The 24964-nt window shown below is 46.3% G+C and overlaps 1 protein-coding gene across 1 annotated transcript; it reads left to right on the forward strand.

The window, feature by feature from the left end:
* Positions 1-220: 220 nt before the first annotated feature.
* On the forward strand, positions 221-24348 carry mgaa (MAX dimerization protein MGA a). The gene is made up of 27 exons (XM_062440766.1): positions 221-1035; positions 1764-3645; positions 5268-5373; positions 6235-6717; positions 7839-7949; positions 8506-8664; positions 10234-10359; positions 10434-11191; positions 11692-11974; positions 13048-13175; positions 13350-13436; positions 13762-13882; positions 14533-14840; positions 15366-15746; positions 15852-16071; positions 17609-17845; positions 17946-18733; positions 19145-19267; positions 19345-19468; positions 20068-20309; positions 20395-20495; positions 20647-20701; positions 20870-20981; positions 21112-21405; positions 21986-22129; positions 22276-22404; positions 23039-24348. The coding sequence occupies exons 1-27, from the start codon at positions 260-262 to the stop codon at positions 23755-23757; spliced, it is 8997 nt and encodes a 2998-aa protein (XP_062296750.1). The 5' UTR covers positions 221-259; the 3' UTR covers positions 23758-24348.
* Positions 24349-24964: the final 616 nt, after the last annotated feature.

Raw genomic sequence — 24964 nt, forward strand, 5'->3', positions numbered from 1 at the left:
AGCCAACCATCCACTTGCACACCTGGTTGCCCTGAAACCAGGGAAGGCAAGCGAAGGCGGCATGGAGCAAGGCACTCATGTAACCAGCAAAGAGGCAGACATGATGGGTAAATCCAACATGTACCCAGCAAGGGAAGTCCTCCAGATGTCTGGTGGACTTCCTGTTAAGAAACATCCGGCCAGTTCCAATCCTCAGTCAGACAACCTGTCACCTGAGAGCGTCTGCAGGGGCATCAAAGTGACTTTGGACAACAACAGCATGTGGAATGAGTTCTTCAGATGCAAGACTGAGATGATTCTCACTAAACAAGGCAGCAGGATGTTTCCGTATTGCCGTTTTCGCATCTCTGGCTTACAGCCATCCAGGAAATACTGTTTGATCATGGACGTTCAAACTGTAGACAACAGTCGTTACAAGTGGACTGGCAAGGTCTGGCAAGTCTGTGGGAAGGCAGAGTGTCATGTGAAGAGTCAGCCATTTGCTCATCCAGAGTCGCCGTCAGCAGGTCAACACTGGATGCAGAATCCGGTGTCCTTCTACAAACTGAAGCTAACAAGCAACATGTCAGACCAAGAGGGGAACACTATCCTGCATCCGATGCACCGCTACCTGCCACGATTGCACGTGGTCCAAACTGACAAAGCTGCTAAAGACATAAAATTAAATGGTCCCAATGTTGTCACATTTACTTTCCCACAGACTGAGTTCATGGCAGTCACTGCTTACCAGAACTCACGGTTTACTCAGTTAAAAGTCGACTACAACCCATTTACCAAAGGACTGAAGGAAGATGGCTCCAGTTCATGGGGCCTGAAGCTGAAATCAAATATCAGCAAAGACTCTCACAAAGATGAAGGCGCAACAACCAACGAGCAACATCCTGTGAAGAAGAGCTTGAAGTCTTTGCTTGCAAACCATAAACCTAGAAGCTCAAAAGTAGTTGACTCAAAACCATCAGCACTAGCTGACCTCCAGAAAAATGCCACTACGAACAAAGATCAACCAGCTGCTAATGTTACAGGGGAGAGTTCTTGGTAAGATAATACAGTGACGACGGCAGGTTCAAGTTCTTTGTCTCAAACATCAGATTTATAAGAGAGGACAATAATGAAGACCAACTTCTGTTGAATATCCATCTTCAGAGGAAATATGTTTTTGAATGTGTAGATGTTTGATGACATTGTTTCATCTAATGTGCCTCCTTTAGTCTTCACCAATTTTGGCTCCATATATATATCTTTTTACATTTTACTGAATGTATACACTATACTAATCTTTGTATATCCTTACTGTTACTTTAGTTGATATATCAAACATAAGCTAATACATGAAGGGTTGCCATGACTGGTATTGTGGGTTAGGGATGCCTGTTTCAGTACATTAGCAGTTGGTGGTCTGATATAGCTTGTCAGCCCTGGTTAGCTTAACTTTCTTCACCTCAAAGGGGTTTTCAATGTGTTTAGTCACAAGAAGTCTCAATGGCACAATGCACTCAGGCTTGAGGTACCAAAATAGATCTTTCAGTCCCTCACACTTTGCAACACTGTGGTTATGTGATTAATAGTGAAACGTTGATATCTCTAAGGTGTGAAGTTGCAGTGTCTCTCCATGTCAACATTCATGTTTGTACTCTATGTGACTGTTCCTAGTGAGTACAAGTTGCAGATAGTGTGCTTTAGTTTACTACTTTATACTATGACATGCCACTGTAAATAATACTGTTGTCACTAATGTAATGTTTTTATTGTTTGATTTCCTTCAGCAGGAACTCAGGTTCACCCCAGAAGTTAATTTCTGAAATGATTCGGGAGGCTCATGTTTCACTGCAAAGATGCAACCTGGAGCAGCTCAGCATCAGTTCTGACACCGGTCACAGAACCAAGCAACCCAACACTAAAACTACAGCCTTGAAAGGCAATGGACCAGATGTTCCTAATAGGGACAGCGCGTTCGTCCAAAAGCACAGTGAAACATCTCCTTTAAAGGAAAGTGAAACTGTTGTAACCAAGAAGAAGGTCAAGGAGGACGGGCACCTTTTGAATTCATTGAACTGCAAGGACACAATTAGGACAGATGTCAGTGAGGTCAGTCATAAATTACCAGTAGCGGCTGGTGCTCTTCCAACAGTGTCACCGAACGTTTCCATTGACCACAAACATAAGTCAGAAGCTCAAACAGAGGTGAACATGAAGCAGCATAAACGTCCGGCGCCTCTGCCCCTGCCAGCACTCGCTCTTTTTTTGAAGCAGCATTCAACAAAATCCAAGAAGGTGAAGAGCAAACCGGAGTCTCCTCCCGCTGCATTCCCACCTGAATCCCTGCCAGAAACACCAGGCTGTGCTGCAGCTTCTGGATGTGCACCGTCTGATCACACCAACAATGAAACTAGTCCCATCCAGGATCCTACTGGTGATACTGCAAAACCAGACAACCAGTCCTCTGACAGTGCAGATCTCCATCCAGGTGAAGTGGGTTTGATAGTCCCTGGACCAGCAGTTCAAACGACACTTCAGCTTTCCAGTCCGTCATGTGAAGATGTGGGGGCCGCACCAGATCCAAGGGGATCAAGAACTGATGATTACGTGGCCTCAGTTACACTTCCTGAAAGCTCAGTCTCCCAGCCAACATTACCACTTAGTACATCAGTGTTACCCAACTCAGATCAGCCACTTTGTTCCCTTGGGATATCTTTGTCCACCATTTCCTCAACTCTTGCTACCTCTTCTGCAACTTCGATTTTGTCACCACCCATTGACACAGTGTTACCTGACCTGAACACTCCCCAAACACCAACCGTTACTGAGTCTTCCACACTACCTTCAGACCCGAAGTCACCTGATTCCTTGCTTCCTGACCCCAAGTGTTCACCTTTTGGATTTGAGTCTTTGTCACCTGCAAGCTCATCAGACCCTTTACCTCCCTTCCCTGCCGTGATAGATTTAGAACTAAGCTCTGCTCCCTCTGAACCAACTCCAGCAGTGGTTCCTCCTGAAGAGTTACTGCTTAATGAAGACTCTACCGATTCTGTGTTTAAATGGCATACCGTGTTACCTCCTACTGAACAGTACACAGAAACTTCATTTACTACTTTTCAGTCAACACCACAGACTCTACCGTTAGTATCTAATGCGGCACCTTTGTTGCCTTCCCAGTCTCCTTCCCATCTTGCGTCACAGACTCTCGACACTACATCCACGCCTCCTCCTGATCCTACTCCATCATTTCAAGAGAACGAACAATTGCTGCCGTTCCCAGCAGAACTGTCTCCTCTAACTCTTCAGTTGCCACTGTCTCCAACCTTTTCTTCATTGGATGGTGATGCTTTGTCGCCTACGCCTTCAATCGCTGAACTTGTGCAATTTTTCTCCACCGATGATGATCTTGGAATGGAGGTGGAGTTTGCTAACACGGAGGCAGTGCCAGCTCCTTGTCCGCCTCCTAGTACAGTAGAAGCTAATGCACATGATCCTCCTCAGCAAGTGCAACCAGTCCCAGCCCCCAAACCCTGCAAACGCAAGAAGTCGTGGCGGCGAAAGGTGGCCAAGACGGATGTGGATCAGACGCTGGATGAATCCATCTACACTAACATGCAGCCGAGCCTGGAGGAAGTGGAGGAACAATTATTTATCTCGTTCACGTCAAAGGTAAAGCACATCATGTTTTCCAGGATCTTTGTTCTTTGTAGGGAACCAGAAGCCCAAAACAAACCACCAACATCCAACTTGTCACAGAGCATTCAATATTATGTTCAGAGATCAGAACCAGGAGGAGCCAGAGTTTTATTTACCAGCATTGATACTGATTAACTGCCCATTCCAGGAAATCATTGTCCTTCTACAGATTCCCCCCAGTTTGTCACCTTCAGGCTACCGTACCTCAAATTGTTTCCATGTCCCTAATCTCTAATAATTTTGTAGTGGACTTTATTAACCTTCGTCTATCTGAATTCTGAGTGTAAATATAACCACGACTGAAGCCCATCCGATCCCACAGTGTAACGCACTGCAGTTTATAGATGTGACCTTTGGTGCAACTTATCAGCTGATTAGTGTCTGAAATCACGATGTACTCCTCATAATAGAGGAAATACTACTGAGGGTTTTTATAGAGGGAGCAGTGAAGCACATCTTCATTTGTGGTCCAGTAGTTTGTCTTCATAATAGAAACCGGGTGGAGATTTCTGGCACAACTTCACCTACTTCCAAGGTGCATGGAGAAGGAAGTCAAGGCGAGATGATGTACAATGGGAATAATAAAGGACCGAGGCAGCTGCCATGTTCCTCAGATACCAGATTACAACACAGTCAGAAAGACCAGCCCACTATTCCAGATGATTAACCCTAACCCAAACACTAAGAACTGAGACCTTATGTTCATCAGTGATTAATGCAGTGAGAGCAGTTCAGTGCTGTGGTTCTGAAGCCTGACGGTGTTGAGTAGATAGGGCTGGTATCGTTTAAAAACATGATGACACCAACACCAATCTAGGTACCCTTAAAGTGACTAAGTACTGTATTCTGTACCCATCATGTGAAGCATTAGACCCTCAACCTCCCACTCCTCAACACAGTCTTCAAATTATTAATATTTATTAATTGAAACATTTCAGTTGATGCCTTTAAAGGTAAATAAAGATCTATCTATCTATCTAAAGGTACAGTGTCCCGATACCCAGCCCCATGAACAGCTGGTCAATAGTGGAGAAACATATTCTAGATTTCCCAACATTGTAATAATCCTGGAGGAATAAGCCTGAAACACATGATCATATATACTAGCCGACTGTGGTGCTTACAGGTCAATGAGCATCACATGATTCCAGATGATGATGCAGCAGCTGTGGTGAGTTTACCTGGTGAGCTTTACCAATGATGGTGGTTTTACAGGTGAAGCATCTTTGAAATTTGCCCCCAAGGCCTCAGAGTGTTTCAACATGTCGTCATTAAAAACATTTTTACGGCAAGAAATTGCAAAAATTCACAGATTTCAGCTTCTCGAAGGTGAATATGTTCTAGTCCTCTTAGTCATAATTATATAGACAATAATGAAATAATGAGCAGTTTTTGATTTGACGTCAGCTTGGCATGTTGTTATAATAAAACAGATTAATTGATAAGTGAAATCATCAGTTCATTATTCAGCCTTAAAGGTTCAAAGAACTCAACAGAAGTTAAAGAAAAGAGATTAAAGTGATATCAAGACAAACTTAATGTTTGTTCTCCGTGTTCATAGTTTCACTGAGTGATTAAAATGATTCATATTTTAGGAGGCCCTCAAACTTCACGTTGTGGACTCTCCTGAAGCCGTCGGACCGGCAGCAGAAACATGCACGGCGCCTGAAGTCCGACAACTAGCAGCGGAGGAAACGGACGGTAAGCAACACTTATTATTATTTATTATTACAGAAGCTTCTTATCTCATTAAAAACTGTTAAAAACATGTTGAAGATGTGAAGTTCATCTGTTACAACAGTTTAGCCTCACGTGTCTCTGTAGTTGAGCTAACAGGAAGTAGAAGCTAATTCTATGCTAACAGGAACTTACAACTAACACTAAGCTAACAACAGGAAGTAGAAACTTCTTATTCGGATTAGCTTGAACTTTTTTTCTTTTTGTTTTGAGAAGCTAACGATACGAAACTGGAACTTGATGCTTACGTGAAGTTAACGAGAAGCGATATTTAACTTTATAAGCTAACTCTGAGGTAACAGGAGCTAGCTTAGCTACAATGATCTACCATTAAAACAGATGTGCTAGCTGTCAAACTAGCATAACATGCTCCATTATAAAGTAACTAGTACTTCCACCCTTCCTTCCTTCCGTCCTTCCTTCCTCCCTTCCTTTCCTTCCTTCCTCCCTCACTCCTACCTTCCTTCCTTCCTTCCTCCTGTCCTCTGTCCTTCCTTCCTTCCTTCCTCCCTTCCATCATTCCTTCCTCCTTTCCTTCCTTCTTCCTCCCTTCCTTCCTTTCATCCTTTCATCCTTCATTCTTCTTTCCTTCCTTCCTTCCTTTCATCCTTCCATCTTTCCTTCCTCCCATCCTTCCTTCCTTGACTCGAGGACAACAGGAGGGTTAAAATCTCAGTGCTGACCAGTTTTTCAAAGACTCATCAGAACCGATGTCTGAGCAACGGCTCTCAGTTGGTACATTGTTCCATCAAAAGAGTAATCAGATTACTCTAACACGTTACTTAATCAGATTGTTAGTTGATGACAGCTGATGTTTCCCTCCAGATATAAACATGGATGACAGTTCACTCCCTCACTGCATCAACCCCAACAACTTCCCTGCCAAACTGTGGCGTCTGGTGACGAACCCGGACAGCCGAGCCATCAGCTGGGACGGCAGCGGCGAGGTCATCGTCATCGATCAGCGGCTCTTTGAGAAGCACATCCTGTCTCAAGACGGCGTCGCCTCGGACAACGCCGACGCCTTCAAAACCACCAACTTCTCCAGCTTCGTCCGGCAGCTCAACCTGTACGGCTTCAGGAAGGCGGACGCGTCCGGCTCGGCTCTGACCGGCGCTGGTACGCTGCATCACTTCTCCAGTCCGAACTTCAAGAGGAACCATCCGGAGCTCCTGGTGAATCTCAGGAGACTCACCGTGGACAATAAAGCCAAACTACAAGCCGGGCTGAAAGTGAACAGTCGGCCGCCGGGTCGACAGCAGCGGATCAGCGGAGTCGACGATGAAAGAGGGAAAAGTTTGAAAAGAGGTAAATGTGACATCTGAGTCAGGGCGTTGTTATCCTAACCCTTAACCGGTCTGTGGCCTTATGGACCAAACGTTTTCGATATCCAGATATAACACACGATTCTTCAAATGTAGGATAAGAAAGTTCTTTGCTCCCATTATCCAACTCTGCCCTCTTTAGTCTCTCACTTCTGTCCTATTAGAAATAAACTCTGAATAACCAGAACGCACATTGCAATGATTAGTTGATGACAGCTGTGTGGCCCCCTGCTGGCCGGCTGCAGTAGAGCTCATCAGTCCCTGCAGAGTGTTTCCTGTCAGCTGACTGAACAACAACAAGAAGAAGACGGGCTGTGTTCGAAACCGCATACTACACACTAAACGACCAGATAGTAAGCAGACCGTTTACACGATAACCCACAATGCATTTCGTTCCTACCCGAGCTGAAATCATCAGGCCGAAGCTGATTTAATTTCAGCTCTAACTCTGTAAATAAACCACTTTATCCACATTTATAACCTTTTTAGGCGGGAAAGTAAAGTTTCCCTTTAGATCCACAATGTGACGCTAATCTGTCCAAATAACACCTGTTTAAAGTTTGGTTCCTGTGAATTCGGAGTTAGCCGTAGCGAGTAACACACTTCCGGTTATTTTCACAAAATAAAACACCCGTTACCTTTTTTTATTAAGAAAACCGTAACGATAGAATTGGTGCTTTTATTTTGAAAACAGGAAGCGAACATACCCTCGCTGTAGCTAACCTGATGATCTGTGACGTTTGTATTTTGGGTTTTCAGAAGTTATGGTGCATCTTGGGTAATTTGAGTGTGAGTAGTCAGCTCTTGATGCATACTCCGCATTTCTGCTGAATCTAGTCCAACCATCCGGGAACTTCTCTCATACTATAAATCACATACTACACATGACGACAGAGTTAGTACGAGTAGTAGGACAGTATGCGGTTTGTAACAGACCCAGGGACAGAAACGATGCCCCCTGCTGGAGGGTTGTGGGTATAGCAGGTGGTACATTAACCTCCGGTTGGGAGGTGAAAGGGAGGAACCTGGGAGAGCGCTGACGGGTCTGGGTTGATGGAGTCTGACAGATTTACAGAAGCTGTTATTTAAACTTCTCGTCTCCAGTCGAACCTTCGGAGAGTTTTGAGGATCCGATCGCCGCGTTTGAGAAGATTCTGCTGAGAGATCTGCAGCTGATGAAACACCGACAGGTCATCCATCCGGTTCTGCAGGAAGGTCCGACTTCACTTCATCATCTTTATTTATTTATATTTCATTGGTTTAGTGTTTGTTGTCATTTTGCTTATTTGGTTGAATTTACAGCTTATTCATGTTTTTGGCTTTTAGGTTAAATTAATGATTTACAGTCAAAGTTAATGTTCAGTAATTAGAGAAGCAGCGACGAATATAAATATATATAAATATATATAAATATATATAAATATAAATATATATAAATATATATAAATATAAATATAAAGGAAGGAAAGGAGGGAGGAAAGGAGGAAGGAAGGGAGGAATGAAGGAAAGGAGGAAGAAGGAAGAAGGAAAGGAAGGAAGGGAGGAAGGAAAGGAGGGAGGAAAGGAGGGACGACGGAAGGAAGGAAAGGAGGGAAGGAGGAAAGAAGGATGGAAGGAAGGGAGGAAAGGAGGGAGGAAGGAAGGAAAGGAAGGAGGGAAGGAAGGAAGGAACAGTCAGAACAGACCCGGGAGGACGACATGAAGGTAATAAAATAAAACGACTTTAAAGTTTAATTATTTATTGATGTTCTCTTTGTCTGTTTTTCCTCAGTTGGGCTGAAGATGAGCCTGCTGGACGCGTCTCTGTCCATCGACCTGCAGTATCTGGGGGTGCGTCTGCCCCTCCCCCCCCCACGGCCCCTCCGCCCCCTCCACCCCCCCCCTGGAGGCAGCGTGGAGCCGCTCAGCAAGGAGCTGCCTCCTGCTCACAGTCAGTCACTCTTTATCCAGCTAACCTTATACCTTATATTATATATATATATATATATATATATATATACGTTTATCCTAGCTAACCCTTCATCTACTTTATATTCATATAATAACTTTACAGAGAACACAAACACAAAACACAAATGTCCTCCAGCTGATACTATTTAAAGAAATATCCAAGAGTCACCCTTCTTCAGTTGCTTTTACCTTTATTAATTTCCACAGCTCAGAAATTAGGGAAATTAAAATTACAATTTTTATTCTTAAATATTGATGAAAGAAGAAAAACTTGGGCTCCAGCAGAAATATGAAAGATTAAATCCTCTAATAACATAAACATTCCCGCCCTGTAGAAAGTAATGCAGTTAAATCTGTCGCAGTAGCACCGTTCAGCCACTAGATGGAGACAAAGACTGTGTGTTAGCATTGAGGACGATGAGCTAAGCTATCTGCTATTCATCCTCCAGGACATGGAAATAACTGGAACCTGGCTTCAATAGACTCAAACTGACCCAGAGACATTGGAGAAGCTGTTACTAAGAATATTATGCAACCAGACATTAGACTAGACGCTTAACCATGAAAACAGCCAAGTATGAGATAGTTTGTAGTTGTACATTGACGGGCCACGGTGTCATGTGACTATAATCGTGCTGGTTTAACTGCCCTGAGACGTTTTTAATTTATAGGAGGCGCTGTTCCCCCCGGCGAGGTAGTTATATTTTTTAATGAAGTAACTGTAATCTGAATACACCGATTTAAACTGTAACTATAACAGAATACAGTTACTCGTATTATGTATTTTAAATACGTGACGGCGTTACTCCCCAACCCGGATCATAGTCGGACTCGTAGAGCAGGGGCCTCCCTCTCTGATGGTTAAACTCATTGCTCGTGTTGCCGTTGGGACGCAGACACGATAATGAGACATAGTTTACACACTATTTCCTTCTGATCGACGTCCGACAGCTCAAAGCCAAAATGTTTCCAGACCTTAACACAGCGTTGCTCCAGCGGGTCGAACATAAGGACACAGAACCCGCTGGGTGTGTCCCAGGTGCGCCGGGCGGAACAATAATCAGTTTAGGCCGATTGTTACGTTTTTATAATCGTGGCCAACATCGATATCGCCATTAAATTTAAATGAATGGTCGGCCCTGCTGTGACGGTTGCTAAGGGAGACGGACCTGACGCTCAAACTAGTCTCAGAGAGAAAGCTAACGTTACGTCTCTCATTGCTAACGTGATGTAAAGGAAATGCTCAGCGTTGGTTATAACGTTATATTTTAAGGGGTTAGATTTATTCTTTTAATGAATGTGTTTGTGTAAAGAAATAAAAGCTGATTATCATTTAAATTAATACAAGTTTAGCAGTTAAAGCTTGTTGAAAGTTGTTTTTGACACATGATCTATTTAGCTCTTTTAAATGTCGGCATGCAGCAGATATTTAGTTAATCGGTTAGTCGACTCATCTCTGATCTCAACCCATGATCACCTCTCAGTTAATAATAAAGTTATAATAAAGTTTATTCGGATCCATCAGACTAACTCAGGCTTTCCTCTGCAGACGTTCCCGCTGCGTTTGTGTCCCGAACGGGAAAAACGACCGACGTCACTCAGATTAAAGGCTGGAGAGAGAAGTTCACTCCTTCAGAGGCTCCGGCTGAAGCGCCTCCACCGTCCAAACCGGAAGGTAAATAAAGACGATTTCTCTCCAAACATCAGTGAAATAAACCTGCAGACTCACCGCTGCTCTCTGCCCTGCAGCCGTTTGCTCCTCCGACTCCACCAAGAGGAACCTGTCTGCGTTCTGCAGCGACATGCTGGACGAGTATCTGGAGAACGAAGGGAAGCTGCTCGACCAGCGCGCCGCCAGCTTCTCCCAGCCGCCGGCGCCGCTGGTCTACGAGCTGCCCACCCGGAGCAGCAGCTACGTTCGGACCCTGGACAGCGTGCTGAAGCAGACCTGCAGCACCCCCACCTCGGACCTCATCTCTGGGTTCGTCCCCCCCTCCAAGAGACCCAAACTCCCCCCCAAAGAGCCCAAGACGTTCCGCAGAGGAGAGAGGAGGCTGAGAGGTCTGAAACAGAACAAACCCAGACCAGAACCAACAGCTGCTACCAGTGTGGGTCCAGCGGAGTCCAGTCCTGCAGTCAGTGGCCCCCCAGAGCCCACAGACTCCAGCACCGAGGCCCCCAAAGCAAAGAAACACCTGCTGAAAGTCAGAGCAGCACACACAGATCCGTCCCCTGACCCCCCCCAAGCCCCCACCAGGAGGAAGAGGCTCAAACCCAAGAACTGGTCCCAGACCCTGAGCTCCTCCCAGGGCTCAGAGGACATGGCCCCGCTGGAGTCGGACTCAGAGCTTGGGGAGGACTCGCCCGGGGGGGGCCGACCCGTGGTGACCCGAGCGCTGCTGAAGCAGAAAGACCTGGAGGACGGCGTGGTGTGGGAGGGCCGCCGCCGCACCTGCATCACCCGGGAGAGGGCCGCCATCGCTCTGACATCACTGTTCACCCTATCGGTACGTCTGTGACATCACTCTGACATCACTCTGACATCACTGTGACATCGTTATGACATCACTCTGAGATCTGACATCACTCTGACATCACTCTGACATCGTTATGACATCACTCTGAGATCTGACATCACTCTGACATCACTGTTCACCTTATCGGTACGTCTGTGACATCACTCTGACATCACTGTTCACCTTATCGGTACGTCTGTGACATCACTCTGACATCACTGTTCACCTTATCGGTATGTCTGTGACATCACTCTGACATCACTGTTCACCTTATCGGTATGTCTGTGACATCACTCTGACATCGCTCTGACATCACTCTGACATCGTTCTGACATCACTCTGACATCACTGTTCACCCTATCGGTACGTCTGTGACATCACTCTGACATCGTTCTGACATCACTCTGACATCACTCTGACATCGCTCTGACATCGCTCTGACATTGTTCTGACATCACTGTCCTCCTCTCTAATGGTTTCTGTGGTTTCAGGGCTTCGTCAGTGAGAACCCGACCGCTCCGATCCCCCCCCCCTGCAGACGGGCCCCCCCCTGCCTGAACGAGTCCTGCCGGCTCGGCTGCGTCTGCTCCAGTCTGGCCTTCAGCTGCAGGCCGGGTCACTGCGGCCGGCCCGGCTGCATGTTCGGCTGCAGCTGCCTCAAACAGAAGGTGGTGCTGCTGAAGAACCTGGACGGGTCCGACTCCAGCTCCTCCAACCAGGAGTCCAACAGGAGGAGGAGGAGGAGGAGGAGGAGGAGGATGAAGATGGCCTACAGTAAGAGTGACATCATCACAGCTTAGACTTCATAAAGGGATTTCCCAGCTGATTCCTGCAGTTTAAAATAATAATAAATATAATAATAAATATAATAATAATAATAATAATAATAATATAATAATAAATATAATAATATAATAATAATAATAATAATAATATAATAAATATAATAATAATAATAATATAATAATAATATAATAATAATATAATAATAATAATATAATAATAATGATAATATAATAATAATGATAATAATATAATAATAATGATAATAATATAATAATAATAATAATAATGATAATATAATAATATAATAATAATAATATATAATAACAATAATATAATAATGATAATAATAATAATATAATAATAATGATAATAATAATATAATAAATATAATAATAATAATAATGCTAATAATAATAATATAATAATAATGATAATAATAATAATAATATAATAATAATAATAATGATAATAATGATAATAATAATAATAATATAATAATAATGATAATAATAATATAATAAATATAATAATAATAATAATATAATAATAATAATAATGATAATAATGATAATAATGATAATAATGATAATAATAATATAATAATAATAATAATGATAATAATGATAATAATAATAATAATAATAATAATATAATAATAATGATAATAATAATATAATAAATATAATAATATAATAATAATATAATAATAATAATAATAAAATAATAATAAATATAATAATAATAATATATAATAATCATAATAATATATAATAATCATAATAATATATAATAATAATAATATAATAATAATAATAATATATAATAATTATAATAATGATAATAATATAATAATAATAATAATAATAATATAATAATAATAATATAATAATAAAAATAAATATAATAATAATGATGATAATATAATAATAATAATAATAATAATAATATAATAATAATAATGATAACTGGTGTCAGGAAGTCTCTGTCGTGGTTTGTTTGAACTGAATCAGGAATGTGAATCAATGTTAAGCTTTTGAAGTGACTGAATGTGTCTGTTGAAGTTCTGAAGGAGGCGGACAGCGTTTCCCAGCCTGCCGAGCGGGTCCGGATTCTGTGGAAGAGGCACAGCGGAGACTCAGATCCAGAACCGGTCTGCGTCCCTCAGCCCAACTCTGAGTCCTGCTCAGCTGTAAGAATCCGTCTCTTTTATACACTAATAAAGTTTAAAATGTGCTAATTAGAGACAGACGTTAAGCATTTAGCTCCAGTGTCTCAGTCCGGGTTTAACATCGTCTGTCGTGTCTTGAGCTCCGTTGCTGTGTTTGAGCGTTTGGTTCTGAGGTCCGTCTCCGTCTGTCTGCAGGACTCCAGCAGCAGCAGCAGCCTGGACTCCAGCAGCTGTGCTCGGGTCAGAGCTTACCGAGGAAAGATGAGGAAACAGAAGCAGAAGGTAAAGATCCTGATTGGCAGCTGAAGTCCATTTTAAATGCTTTGTGATATTTGACAAAATCAGCAAACTGAAGACATCACTGGGTCTCTAAGACATTCACATTCTGCTGTTTTTACACTGATGTTAAGATTATTATTGATTAATTGAGATTGAATGACAGATTAATTGATAGTGAAAGTAATCATTAGTCGAGGCCCAGATATGACTCAGAACTAAAGTGGTCCGAGTGTTGATACCTGTAGTAGAACTTCAGGAGGAAGCAGCGCTATCGGATATACTAGAATAAATGTGATGATATACTGACAGTATGATGTCTTTCTTCCAGGAGGCGTCGAATGACGTGAAGTCTAAAGATGTGAAGTCTAAAGAAACTCGGCTGAAGTCTCTGAAGAAGACGGACATGAGTCTTGACAGAGTAAAAACCAAACCCTGCGGTTCTGCCTCAGGTAGGTGAACTGTGTCTGCAGCTCCGTGCATCACTCAGTCCGTCTGCATGGAACCAGAACCAGAGTCCAGCTCTTTCAAAATGTGTTTATGGTCTCAATCGCTAGTTTAAAGCCTTCTTCAATGCAGTATGATGTTCATTTGGGACATTTTGGCCTCCCTGATTTTATATGTGACGATAAAGCAGGGTATGCATTAGGGCGTGGCTACGTGGTGATTGACAGGTTGATTGGTTCACAGGTTCAGGAGGGCGCCTCATGCTCCTCCTGATGCCCATATAAGTAGAATCCATGTTTTTATTTTTCCCAGCATGCACCTGAAATGTTCAAGATGGCGCTGCTCAGATCCGATACTATTGGCCTCCGAGCAGCAGTCCACAAACCAATGGGTGACGTCACGGATGTTACGTCCATTTCTTATAAACAGTCTATGGTTTAAACAGATGAAGCTACTTCCTGTGATTTAAGATACAAGAAAATAAAATAAAATAAAACAGAACATAAATAAAAGATAGTTGAAAGTTTTAGGACAATATTTAAAAGAAACAGGACCTGCATCTCTTCCTGTTACATGAAATCATTCTGGACTCTGACTGATGAACCCGGTTTTATCTGCTCAGAGCTGAAAGTGATTCGGTTCTGTTTCTCTTCAGCACGCGAGCCGGCAGCGACCCCGAAGCCGTCGAAGCGTCTGACCATCGTGGCTGAGTGCCGCTGGAGGAGCGACGCGGACCGGGACTGCATGCTGAAGAAGCTCTGCGAGGCGATGGCTCAGGACCGCCTGAACGAGCCCTTCTGGTTCCGCCGGTACCTGGTGAGCCCGGTCAGTCAGACTGTGGAGGAGAGCAACGGAGAGCGCTGCATCCAGTATAAGATCCACATCTCCCAGCCCAGACTGGGCCAGAAACCAGCACAGGCTCGGCAGCAGGAGGACCGGACCGGAACCAAACCACAGCGAGAGGTAGGCTGAACGATCGGAGCATCTGGGAGACGTTTGTTATAAAAATGGTTAAAAAACACTTCATAGAAAAATGACAAGTAAATAAAATGATCTGAACAAAGTGATGATGAAATGTTAGCGGCATGAATTTTCTATACAAGTCAATGGAGAATTCACCAACTTCTCACTTGATTTCTAACCTCAGTAAACGTTTTCAAAATGTGTTTATGGTCTCAATCGCTAGTTTAAAGCCTTCTTCAATGCAGTATGATGTTCATTTGGGACATTTTGGCCTCCCTGATTTTATATGTGACGATAAAGCAGGGTATGCATTAGGGCGTGGCTACGTGGTGATTGACAGGTTGATTGGTTCACAGCTACTCAGATCCGAAACTATTCGCTTCCGAGCAGCAGTCCACAAACCAATGGGTGACGTCACTGATGTTACGTCCATTTCTTATTTTATCTTTGTAAATTACAGAGTGTGTGACTCTGTGTTGGTTCCACTCAGTGATAAATCAAGCTGTTTCCTGTTTGCATTGACAGGAGAAGGAGCTGAAGGAGGAGAAGGAGGTGAAGGAGAAGAAGAAGCTGAAGGAGAAGAAGGAGCTGAAGGAGGAGAAGGAGGTGAAGGAGAAGAAGAAGCTGAAGGAGAAGAAGGAGCTGAAGGAGGTTGAGAGACCTCTGGAGGACTGGCAGCAGGAGGTGATGGATGAGGAGGAGCTTCTGGAAGATTGGCAGCAGGAGGTGGAAGAAGGAGACCTCGAGGAGGAGAAGGAGGAGAAGGATGAAGGGAGAGAAGTGGAAACAACAGCAGAGAAGAAGAAGCTGCTCAACACGGCGTTGCCCTTCCTGACGGGAATCTCTCCCGCCGGTTTCCTGTCAGCTGACAGGAAGCAGCCGGGAGGAACCGATCAGCTGATCCAGGTGACGAGTCTCATGGTTCATTAATAACGTCTGTATGAGTCACTTCATCTCTCTGATTGATCCAGAGCAGCTAATCAGATAATCAATAAGTCTGTTTCTCTGCAGGTGAACGGGAAGCTGTATCCTCTGGCTAAGATCCAGCTGGGGAAGATGGGGGCGCTCCACCCGGCCAATCGGCTGGCAGCGTACCTGACGGGCCGCGTCGGGTTCAACAGGAAGCAACAAGTTGGACCCCCCCAAACCCAGACTGCAGACCTGTCCCCCCCGGCCCGACCCCCCTCCTCCACCGCCAACCCCCCCCTCAGCACCCCAGCCGTCCCGACAGGTGAGGAAACAACCTGACCCTTAACGAGCTGTTTGAAGTTAAGGAGTTGTGTGTGTCATCCACCCCCGCCCCGGTGGTGGATGAGATCCGCCCAGAGTTCCTGTCATGGTCATGGTTGACACGACTCTGCAGCGTCGCGTGGACATCGGGGGCAGTGCCTCTGGATTGGCATACTGGGGTGGTGGTCCCTCTTTTTAAGAAGGGGGACCGGAGGGTGTGTTCCAACTATAGGGGGATCACACTCCTCAGCCTCCCTGGTAAGGTCTATTCCGGGGTACTGGAGAGGAGGGTCTGTCGGATAGTCGAACCTCGGATTCAGGAGGAGCAATGTGTTTTTTTTCCGGGTCGTGGAACTGTGGACCAGCTCTACGCCTTCTGCAGGATCCTTGAGGGTGCATGGGAGTTTGCCCAACCAGTCCACATGTGTTTTGTGGACTTGGAGAAGGCATTCGACCGTGTCCCTCGGGGAGTCATGTGGGGGGTTCTCCGGGAGTATGGGGTATCGGGCCCCCTGATACGGGCCGTCCATTCTGTGTCAGAGCTTGGTCCGCATTGCCGGTAGTAAGTCGGACTCGTTTACGGTGGGGGTTGGACTCCGCCAGGGCTGCCTTTTGTCACCGATCCTGTTCATAATCTTTATGGACCAGGGCGTTGAGGGGGTCCGGTTTGGTGACCTCAGGATTGGGTCACTGCTTTTTGCAGATGATGTGGTCCTGTTGGCTTCATCAGACCGTGACCTCCAACTCTCACTGGATCGGTTCGCCGCCGAGTGTGAAGCGGCCGGGATGAGAATCAGCACCTCCAAATCCGAGTCCATGGTCCTCAGCCGGAAAAGGGTGGAGTGCACTCCCCGGGTTGGGGATGAGATCCTGCCCCAAGAGGAGGAGTTGAAGTACCTCTGTGTCTTGTTCACGAGTGAGGGAAGGATGGAGCGGGAGATCGACAGGCGGATCGGTGCGGCGTCTGCAGTAATGTGGACTCTGCACAGATCCGTCGTGGTGAAGAGGGAGCTGAGCCGAAAGGCGAAGCTCTCAATTTACCAGTCGATCTTCGTTCCTACCCTCACCTATGGTCATGAGCTCTGGGTAGTGACCGAAAGAACGAGATCGCGGGTACAAGCGGCCGAAATGAGCTTCCTCCGTAGGGTGGCTGGGCTCTCCCTTAGAGATAGGGTGAGAAGCTTGGTCATCTGGGAGGAGCTCGGAGTAGACCCGCTGCTCCTCCGCATTGAGAGGAGCCAGATGAGGTGGCTCGGGCATCTAGTTAGGATGCCTCCCTGACGCCTCCCGGGTGAGGTGTTCAGGGCACGTCCCACCGGTAGGAAACCCAGGACACGCTGGAGAAACCATGTCTCTCGGCTGGCCTGGGAACGCCTCGGGATCCCCGGGAAGAGCTGGACGAAGAGGCTGGGGAGAGGGAAGTCTGGGTTTCCCTGCTTAGGCTGCTGCCCCCACGACCCGACCCCGGATAAGCGGAAACAAGATGGATGGATGGAGTTGTGTGAAGTTAACGAGTTGTTTGTAATTTTGTGTTTCAGACTCTGTGAAACCATCTTCAGGCCTGGCGGCACCTAAAGGCTCTCAGCTGTTGATGGTTCAGGTCCCGGCGCCTCCGCGGCCCCCGGCCCCATCCTCCTCCACCACCCCAACCATGTTCCTGCAGCCGGTCCAGGGCCCAGCAGGGCTCCAGTACTACCGCAGACCTGATGGGAAACTGGTCCAGCTGTTCCGCATCGGCCAGCTGAGACCCGTGACCCCCGACCCGAGTCAGCCCGGTGAGTCAGCTGATCGCCTGTTTGTTTGTTTGGTTGGTTTGTTTGTTTGTTTGGTTGGTTTGACTGACCCCCCCTCCCCCCCTCTCTCTGCTCACCTCAGCCCCCCCCTCCTCACTTCCTCAGGCTACACCCATCACAGCCAGCACGTGCACCTTGAAGATCTTCCCCCCCTCCGCCTCCAACAAGCATCATGTGGTTGTCACGTCCCCTCGGCCTCCGACGTCTGCAGGCTCCTCCCCCTCCCCCTTCTCCCTCTCTGGCCTCCGGTCCTTCTCGTTGCCCCCCCTCCCCCCAAGATCTGGTCTCCCGGGCCAGAAGAGTACCATAAAAATCTTCCCCCCCCCCTCCAACAAGGATCATGTGGTCGTCACTAAAGTCCCACCCCCCCCGGCGACATCATCAGGCTCCCTCAGGCCTCCTCCCCCGGCGCTTCTCAGCCTCATCTCCCTCAAACCCTCTGCCGTCCGGGGCACCGAGCCGGGGATCCAAACTGTGACGGTGTCAGCAGGGGGGTCAGAGGTCAGGCCTGCCTCCCCCCCTGAGCCGGAGCCGGCCTGTGGCACGGGGGACCTGGACATCATCTGTGTGGATGAAGATATGGAGGTCGTTACCAGGGACACGGTGGGAGTTGGCCAACAGGTGGGAGGAGCCCAGCAGATGGGAGGGGCCCAGCAGGTGGGAGGGGGCCAACAGGTGGGAGGGGGCCAGCAGGTGGGAGTTGGCCAACAGGTGGGAGGAGCCCAGCAGATGGGAGGGGCCCAGGAGGTGGGAGGGGCCCAGGAGGTGGAGGATCTGGTGAACTCCTCCAGTGAAGAGACGGAGAACTCGTCGGACTTCAGTGACGAGTCAGGCGACCACGGAGAGAAGAACCCCCCCACAAAGATCAAGGTGAGAGGAAGATGATCAATGTTTCCCCTAGGAGTATTTTCCTGTGTGCGTGCGTGCGTGTGTGTGTGTGTTGTGTGCGTGTGTGTGTGTGTGTGTGTGTGTGTGTGTGTGTGTGTGAAATGAAACACCGTCATCCTTATTTATATAAATTATAATTAACTTGACTTGATGAGGGTCACCTGCAGGCAGGGGGCGCTGTGTTAGATTTCTGTTGACCAATCACAGCGCCTCACATCATATTAACCAGGGGATATCACCATGGCAACCAATGCTGCTGTTAATTCAACGACCAATCAGATCCCTGGAAACGTCGAGTAGACAGAAACAATGTTTTTAGTGAACTTTATTGATCCTACGAAGGGATCGGTGGTCATGTGATCATCTTCATCCTCATCACATCTCTCTGTGCAGCGGCCTCTTCACACTGTGCTGGAGCGGGAGCGGCGAGGGAAGATCAGTGAGCTGTTCGATGGTTTGAGGCGCGAGGTCGCACTGACTGATGAGAAGACGTCGAAGGTCTCCACGCTGAATAAGGTACGCTCACCATGACATCACTTCCTGTCTGACGTCACTTTAGTTTTTCTCTTCTTCACAGCTTCTGTGTGTTTCAGGCAGTGCAGCTGATCCAGGAGCTGAGGACAGCTGAAACGCACCTGAAGAAGAGGAAGAGCAGGCTGATGAAGAGGAGGGCTGATTACCTCTCCTTCATCACTCCGTCATCATCATCATCCTCAGGTACAATCATAGACTGTATATAAGAAATGGACGTAACATCCGTGACGTCACCCATTGGTTTGTGGACTGCTGCTCGGAGGAAAAATAGTATCGGATCTGAGCAGCGCCATCTGGAAAATGTCAGGTGCATGCTGGGAAAAATAAAAACAGGGATTCTACATATATGGGCATCAGGAGGAGCATGAGGCACCCTCCTGAACCTGTGAACCAATCAACCTGTCAATCACCACGTAGCAACGCCCTAATGCATACCCTGCTTTATCGTCACATATAAAATCAGGGAGGCCAAAATGTCCCAAATGAACATCATACTGCATTGAAGAAGGCTTTAAACTAGCGATTGAGACCATAAACACATTTTGAAAACGTTTACTGATGTTAGAAATCAAGTGAGAAGTTGGTGAATTCTCCATTGACTTGTATAGAGACGGAAGTCCTTTTGACACCAAAACGGTCGCCCCCTGGTGGCCTTTTGATAGAATGCAGTTTTAAGTTACTTCCGCGTTGGCCTCATTTCAGAGGACCGGAACTCCCCGCCTGGGTACAACAAACGCATCACTGACCACACCCTCCATCTTAACGAGCTGTTCTTTGTTCAGCAGGAGCAAACGCAGCAGCTGCGTTACACCGTCAGAGGTCACATGACTCCATCGAAGTGACGGACAACTCGTCTGACGATGATGTTACCGACACAGCGGCAGAAAGTGATAGGAGAGTGGAGAGGGGTCTGTCGCAGGTCAACCTGCTGGACGAGACGGACGAGCTGACGGACAACTCGTCTGACGAGGAAGCCGCCGTCGCCAAGACGACCAGCGCCGTCGCCAAGACGACCGTCAACAACGTAAGCTGAGATGAGAGTGTGCTGTGTGTCAGCACTCAGATGTCGAGTTTCACCTGATCGCAGCATCTTTGTGTTTGTTTGTCAGGAGGAGAAGGCTCGGGGCGTCGCCATGGAGACGGCAGAGGAGAGTCAGCTGAACACAGCTCAGGAAAGGCTGGCGAGGATCATCAGGAACGTGGACTCAAAGTAAGACAATTCCTGCAGCTGAGCTTTATTCAGCTGAGTATTTATACATAAATATATACATACATAAATATATACGTATATATATTCAGCTGCTCGTCAGCTTTAGATTTCAGCTTCATGTCCAAACACTGAACATGTTTGTTTGTTGCAGTCTGAGCGAGAAGCAGCGGATCTCAGTCGGCTCTCAGCATCACCTGTTGGAGCAGGTAAAATATAAAATACATTTTATAAACATGATGTGTGTATTTGACCGAAGAGTAAAATGTTCAAGAGTACAACAGGTGTCATTCTTCAGATAAACAGGAAGTGAAACAGAGACTTTGGGGACTACTTTCAGTGGCGGATGAATCCACAGGTGTGTTTCTGTGTTTCAGGCTCGTCAGGAGATCCGGTCTCTGCAGAGTCAGATGGACAATCTGAAAAGTGTCAAGATCTGTCTGAACCAGCAGAGAGCGGCTCACATCCGACACCTCGCCCAGTGCTCAGGTGACCTCATCACTGTGACCTCATCACTATCATCACTGTGAACTCATCACTGTGACATCATCACACAGTGACCTCATCACTATAATCACTGTGACACTATGACATCACTCTATGTTTACCTGTCCTGCAGGTAAGAGTGAGCAGAGGATCTTGAGGAAGCTGCAGCACCTGTCGTCCAATCAGAGGAAGCATGAGAGGATCCAAACAGCCAATCGGAGAACTGCTTCTGATAACGATGCAGCTCCGCCCACCACCTCACCTGTCCCCTCACCTGTTCAGCAGACCTTCAGTCATTGCGTCGTGAATGTGTCCCAGCCCGCCCCCGCCGCATCCCACAATGCACCTGTGCAGAGGGACCGGCCGAGGACGATCCCCAACATCCTGTCCCGCAGCAAGACCCCGACGCCGACGTCACCGCAGAAAGGTACGACTGTGTGAGACTTCCTGTTGGTGTGTGAAGACTGTATATAAAATGGACGTAACATCCGTGACGTCACCCATTGGTTTGTGGACTGCTGCTCGGAGGCCAATAGTATCGGATCTGAGCAGCGCCATCTTGAACATTTCAGGTGCATGCTGGGAAAAATAAAACAGGGATTCTACTAATATGGGCATCAGGAGGAGCATGAGGCGCCCTCCTGAACCTGTGAACCAATCAACCTGTCAATCACCACGTAGCCACGCCCTAATGCATACCCTGCTTTATCGTCACATATAAAATCAGGGAGGCCAAAATGTCCCAAATGAACATCATACTGCATTGAAGAAGGCTTTAAACTAGCGATTGAGACCATAAACACATTTTGAAAACGTTTACTGAGGTTAGAAATCAAGTGAGAAGTTGGTGAATTCTCCATTGACTTGTATAGAGACGGAAGTCCTTTTGACACCAAAACGGTCGCCCCCTGGTGGCCTTTTGATAGAATGCAGTTTTAAGTTACTTCCGCTTTGGCCTCATTTTCTGCCTGGCTGTGTGAAGTTAACGAGCTTCCTGTCCCTTACAGCGACCCCGGCGGCGGCATCTTCCTTTCACACTGTGGTTCCCACTGAGGTTCTGTCATTGGTTGGCACAGCGTTGCCGGGGCAACAGATCCTGACCCTGAGTCCGCTGATGGCGGGACCGACAGTGCTGCAGCCCCCCACCCCAGGTACTGACTATTATTCTGAAGGCTGTAACACCTGTCCTCTTCCTGTCTCTGTAGGCGTGGCTTTTATTCTGAAGTCTAACACCTCTTCCTGTCTCTGTAGGCGTGGCTTTTATTCTGAAGTCTAACACCTCTTCCTGTCTCTGTAGGCGTGGCCTCAGTCACTCTCAACATTCCCAGTTTGACCAATCAGCAGATACATCTCACCTCGTTGCCCCGCCCACCGACCGGTAAGATCTACAGCAGCTCCGCCCCCTTCATCGTCACTAACCTAGCAGGTAACTAACCCACTAATTAACCCACTAATTAACTAACCAACTAATTAACTAACCCACTAATTAACTAACCAACTAATTAACTAACCCACTAATTAACTAACCAACTAATTAACTAACCCACTAATTAACCCACTAATTAACTAACTGACTAATTAACTAACATTAACCTTGCAGGCAACTAACAGCACAGTTGACTAATTAACCTGATGCCTGATTGTTTAATTAGACTAATTAACATTGAACTAATTGACTCAGTGAGTAATCAGCTGATCATCTACCTGCCCAATAATTAACCCTTAAACTTTATCACCTACCAGCTGATTCATTAACTGACCCAGTAATTAATTAACTATGTAAACGTAAACACTCATTAATTGACTCACAGCTGACGTCATTTCTCACCAACTCAGTAACGAATAGCTGATGCCCAACCGTCACTAATCAGCTGTTAATTAATTATTAAATATAAACCAGTAGTCAATATTTAATTAATTAACTGACTCATTAACTAAATAACTAATTAATTGACTTATTACAGAACCATCTTCCTGTTCATTGATGACCTCATCATATTTCCTCCATTGTTTACATTTATCAGCTGATCAGAGGAGTCATGTGTTTTTATCGTCCACAGCTGCAAACCTCAACAACCTGCTGCACCTCGTTCATCCCCCACGACAACCGTCACCACGACAACCGTCACCACCACCACCACAGCAAGAGAAAGCTCCTCCTCGCCCTGCGGACATCTCTGATTGGCCGTCAGACCAGAGTAAAGATCAGGACGGCTCCGACATCACATCTGAATTCTGCTCGTCTGCACCCGCTGCTCAGGAACCGCCGTCCTCCTCGGAGTCCTCGAGGTCGAGCGCCGCCCGTCATGCTGATGTATCGGGGCCTGTGGGGGCGGGGCCTGTGGGGGCGGGGCCACAGCAGGACGCAGACTACGAGAATCTGACGTCTCTTCTTGATGATATCGTCTTCCTCAACGGACAGGCGTTACCGGGGAAACCAGAACAGGACGTCCCGGAGGGCGGCGAGGGGCGGGGCCAAAGCCCGTGGCTCTTGCAGCTGGACTCAGACTCTGACGACACCGTCGCCACGGAGACGGAGGAGGCGGGGCTTAACGGACACTCAGAGGCGCTGCAGGAGGGAGCGGGTTCAGGCGGCGTTTTGGCCCCGCCCCCCCTGCTGCAGATGAAGGTGGGCGGGGCCAAAAGGGCAGAGCCCGCCAGCAGTGCCAGCGTGGCGGGGGGGGGAGGGGCGGCGCCGCCGCAGAGGAAGGGCGGCGTGGCGTGGAGGCCGATGCCGAGGCTGGTGCCTCTGGGGCTGAGAGGAGCCCCGCCCAGCTGATGATGTCACAGCAGCCACAGTTTGTTTTCCAATTTCCTGTAAAGCAGAAAACGTGTCACGCCATCCGGCCAATCGGAAGCTCTGCTGTTGCCGCGACGATGATTCCGACATTTCTTTGTTTACAGATCTGAGATTAACGCTTTTATTTATTTTGTCCGCATCATCAGCGCCGTCCTCCGCGGCATCACGTAACCACGGCAACTTCTGAGGCAGCAGGCGATTGGTTGTTTGGACGTTTCTGAGACGTTTTGATGTTCAGACGAGTTTTTATTTGTTAACATCGGTTGTTTCTGATTGGCTGCTGGACAGGAAACTATAAACTGAGCGTGTCTAGAGAGAAAACGTTTGGATTCGACTCAAAACATTTGAAGCGAGTTTTAAAAGATAAAAAAACAGCGAAGAAGAAGAGTCAACACGTAAAAACCACTGAAGAAGAAGAAGCCTCAGCACGCCGCATGCTAACGTTTAATCTCATGATGACATCACAGTTTACTGAGTCAGCTCGTTAACGCTGCTTTAATGAACTAACATTAACAGTGAACGTCTCATTAAAGGTTCGGAGTCGATGTTTCAATAAGTTTCCTGTTTGTTTGTTTTACAGAATAAAGAAAATAAGACTCATATAAAAAGTTATTTAATTTTTAAACAATAAAAACAATAATAATATTTTCTGTTTCTGCTGTTTGTTTTCTGTCCAGTTTGTTTTTCTAAATGTGTATTTTTCTAAGTTTAAAACGTGTCTATTAATGAACTAATAATGAATTTCTGATCTGACCAATCACGAGGCTTCCTGTCAGTCACATGATCCAAGAGACACATTTAGTTTAATATGAACACGTCTGTAAATATTAAAAATCTGATTTAATCAACAGAGGTTTAATTTCAGGTTGCTCATAAAATTCATATTATTTTTGGCCTCTTTTTGCTTCCATACATTTTATAACAGACTCAAAAATAACCTTTAAACATGAAGCGTAATATTTAATAAATGTTAGTAATTTACTGTCATTCAGCTTCTTATACACAATTATTTATAATTTATTATGATATTCAGTCTGGTCGCGTGGCTTGCTCCTACGTCATTTCTTGTCGTGTATAAACAGTGAACGTGCAGTTTGTGTTTCCGCCGCGAGGGGGCAGCAGCGACTTAGACACGAGGACACCGGAAGAAGAGACTTTCCCCTTCAAAATGAAAGTATCCGGTAAC

The sequence above is a fragment of the Scomber scombrus genome, chromosome 19 (genome assembly GCF_963691925.1).
Source record: "Scomber scombrus chromosome 19, fScoSco1.1, whole genome shotgun sequence".
Lineage (NCBI taxonomy): Eukaryota > Metazoa > Chordata > Actinopteri > Scombriformes > Scombridae > Scomber > Scomber scombrus.

Coding starts and splice junctions, on each gene's coding strand:
- mgaa (XM_062440766.1), top strand. CDS start 260: ATGTGGAATGAGTTCTTCAGATGCAAGACTGAGATGATTCTCACTAAA. Junction 13,437..13,761: donor TGAGGAAACAGAAGCAGAAG/GTAAAGATCCTG, acceptor TCTTTCTTCCAG/GAGGCGTCGAATGACGTGAA. Junction 20,702..20,869: donor AGCATCACCTGTTGGAGCAG/GTAAAATATAAA, acceptor TCTGTGTTTCAG/GCTCGTCAGGAGATCCGGTC.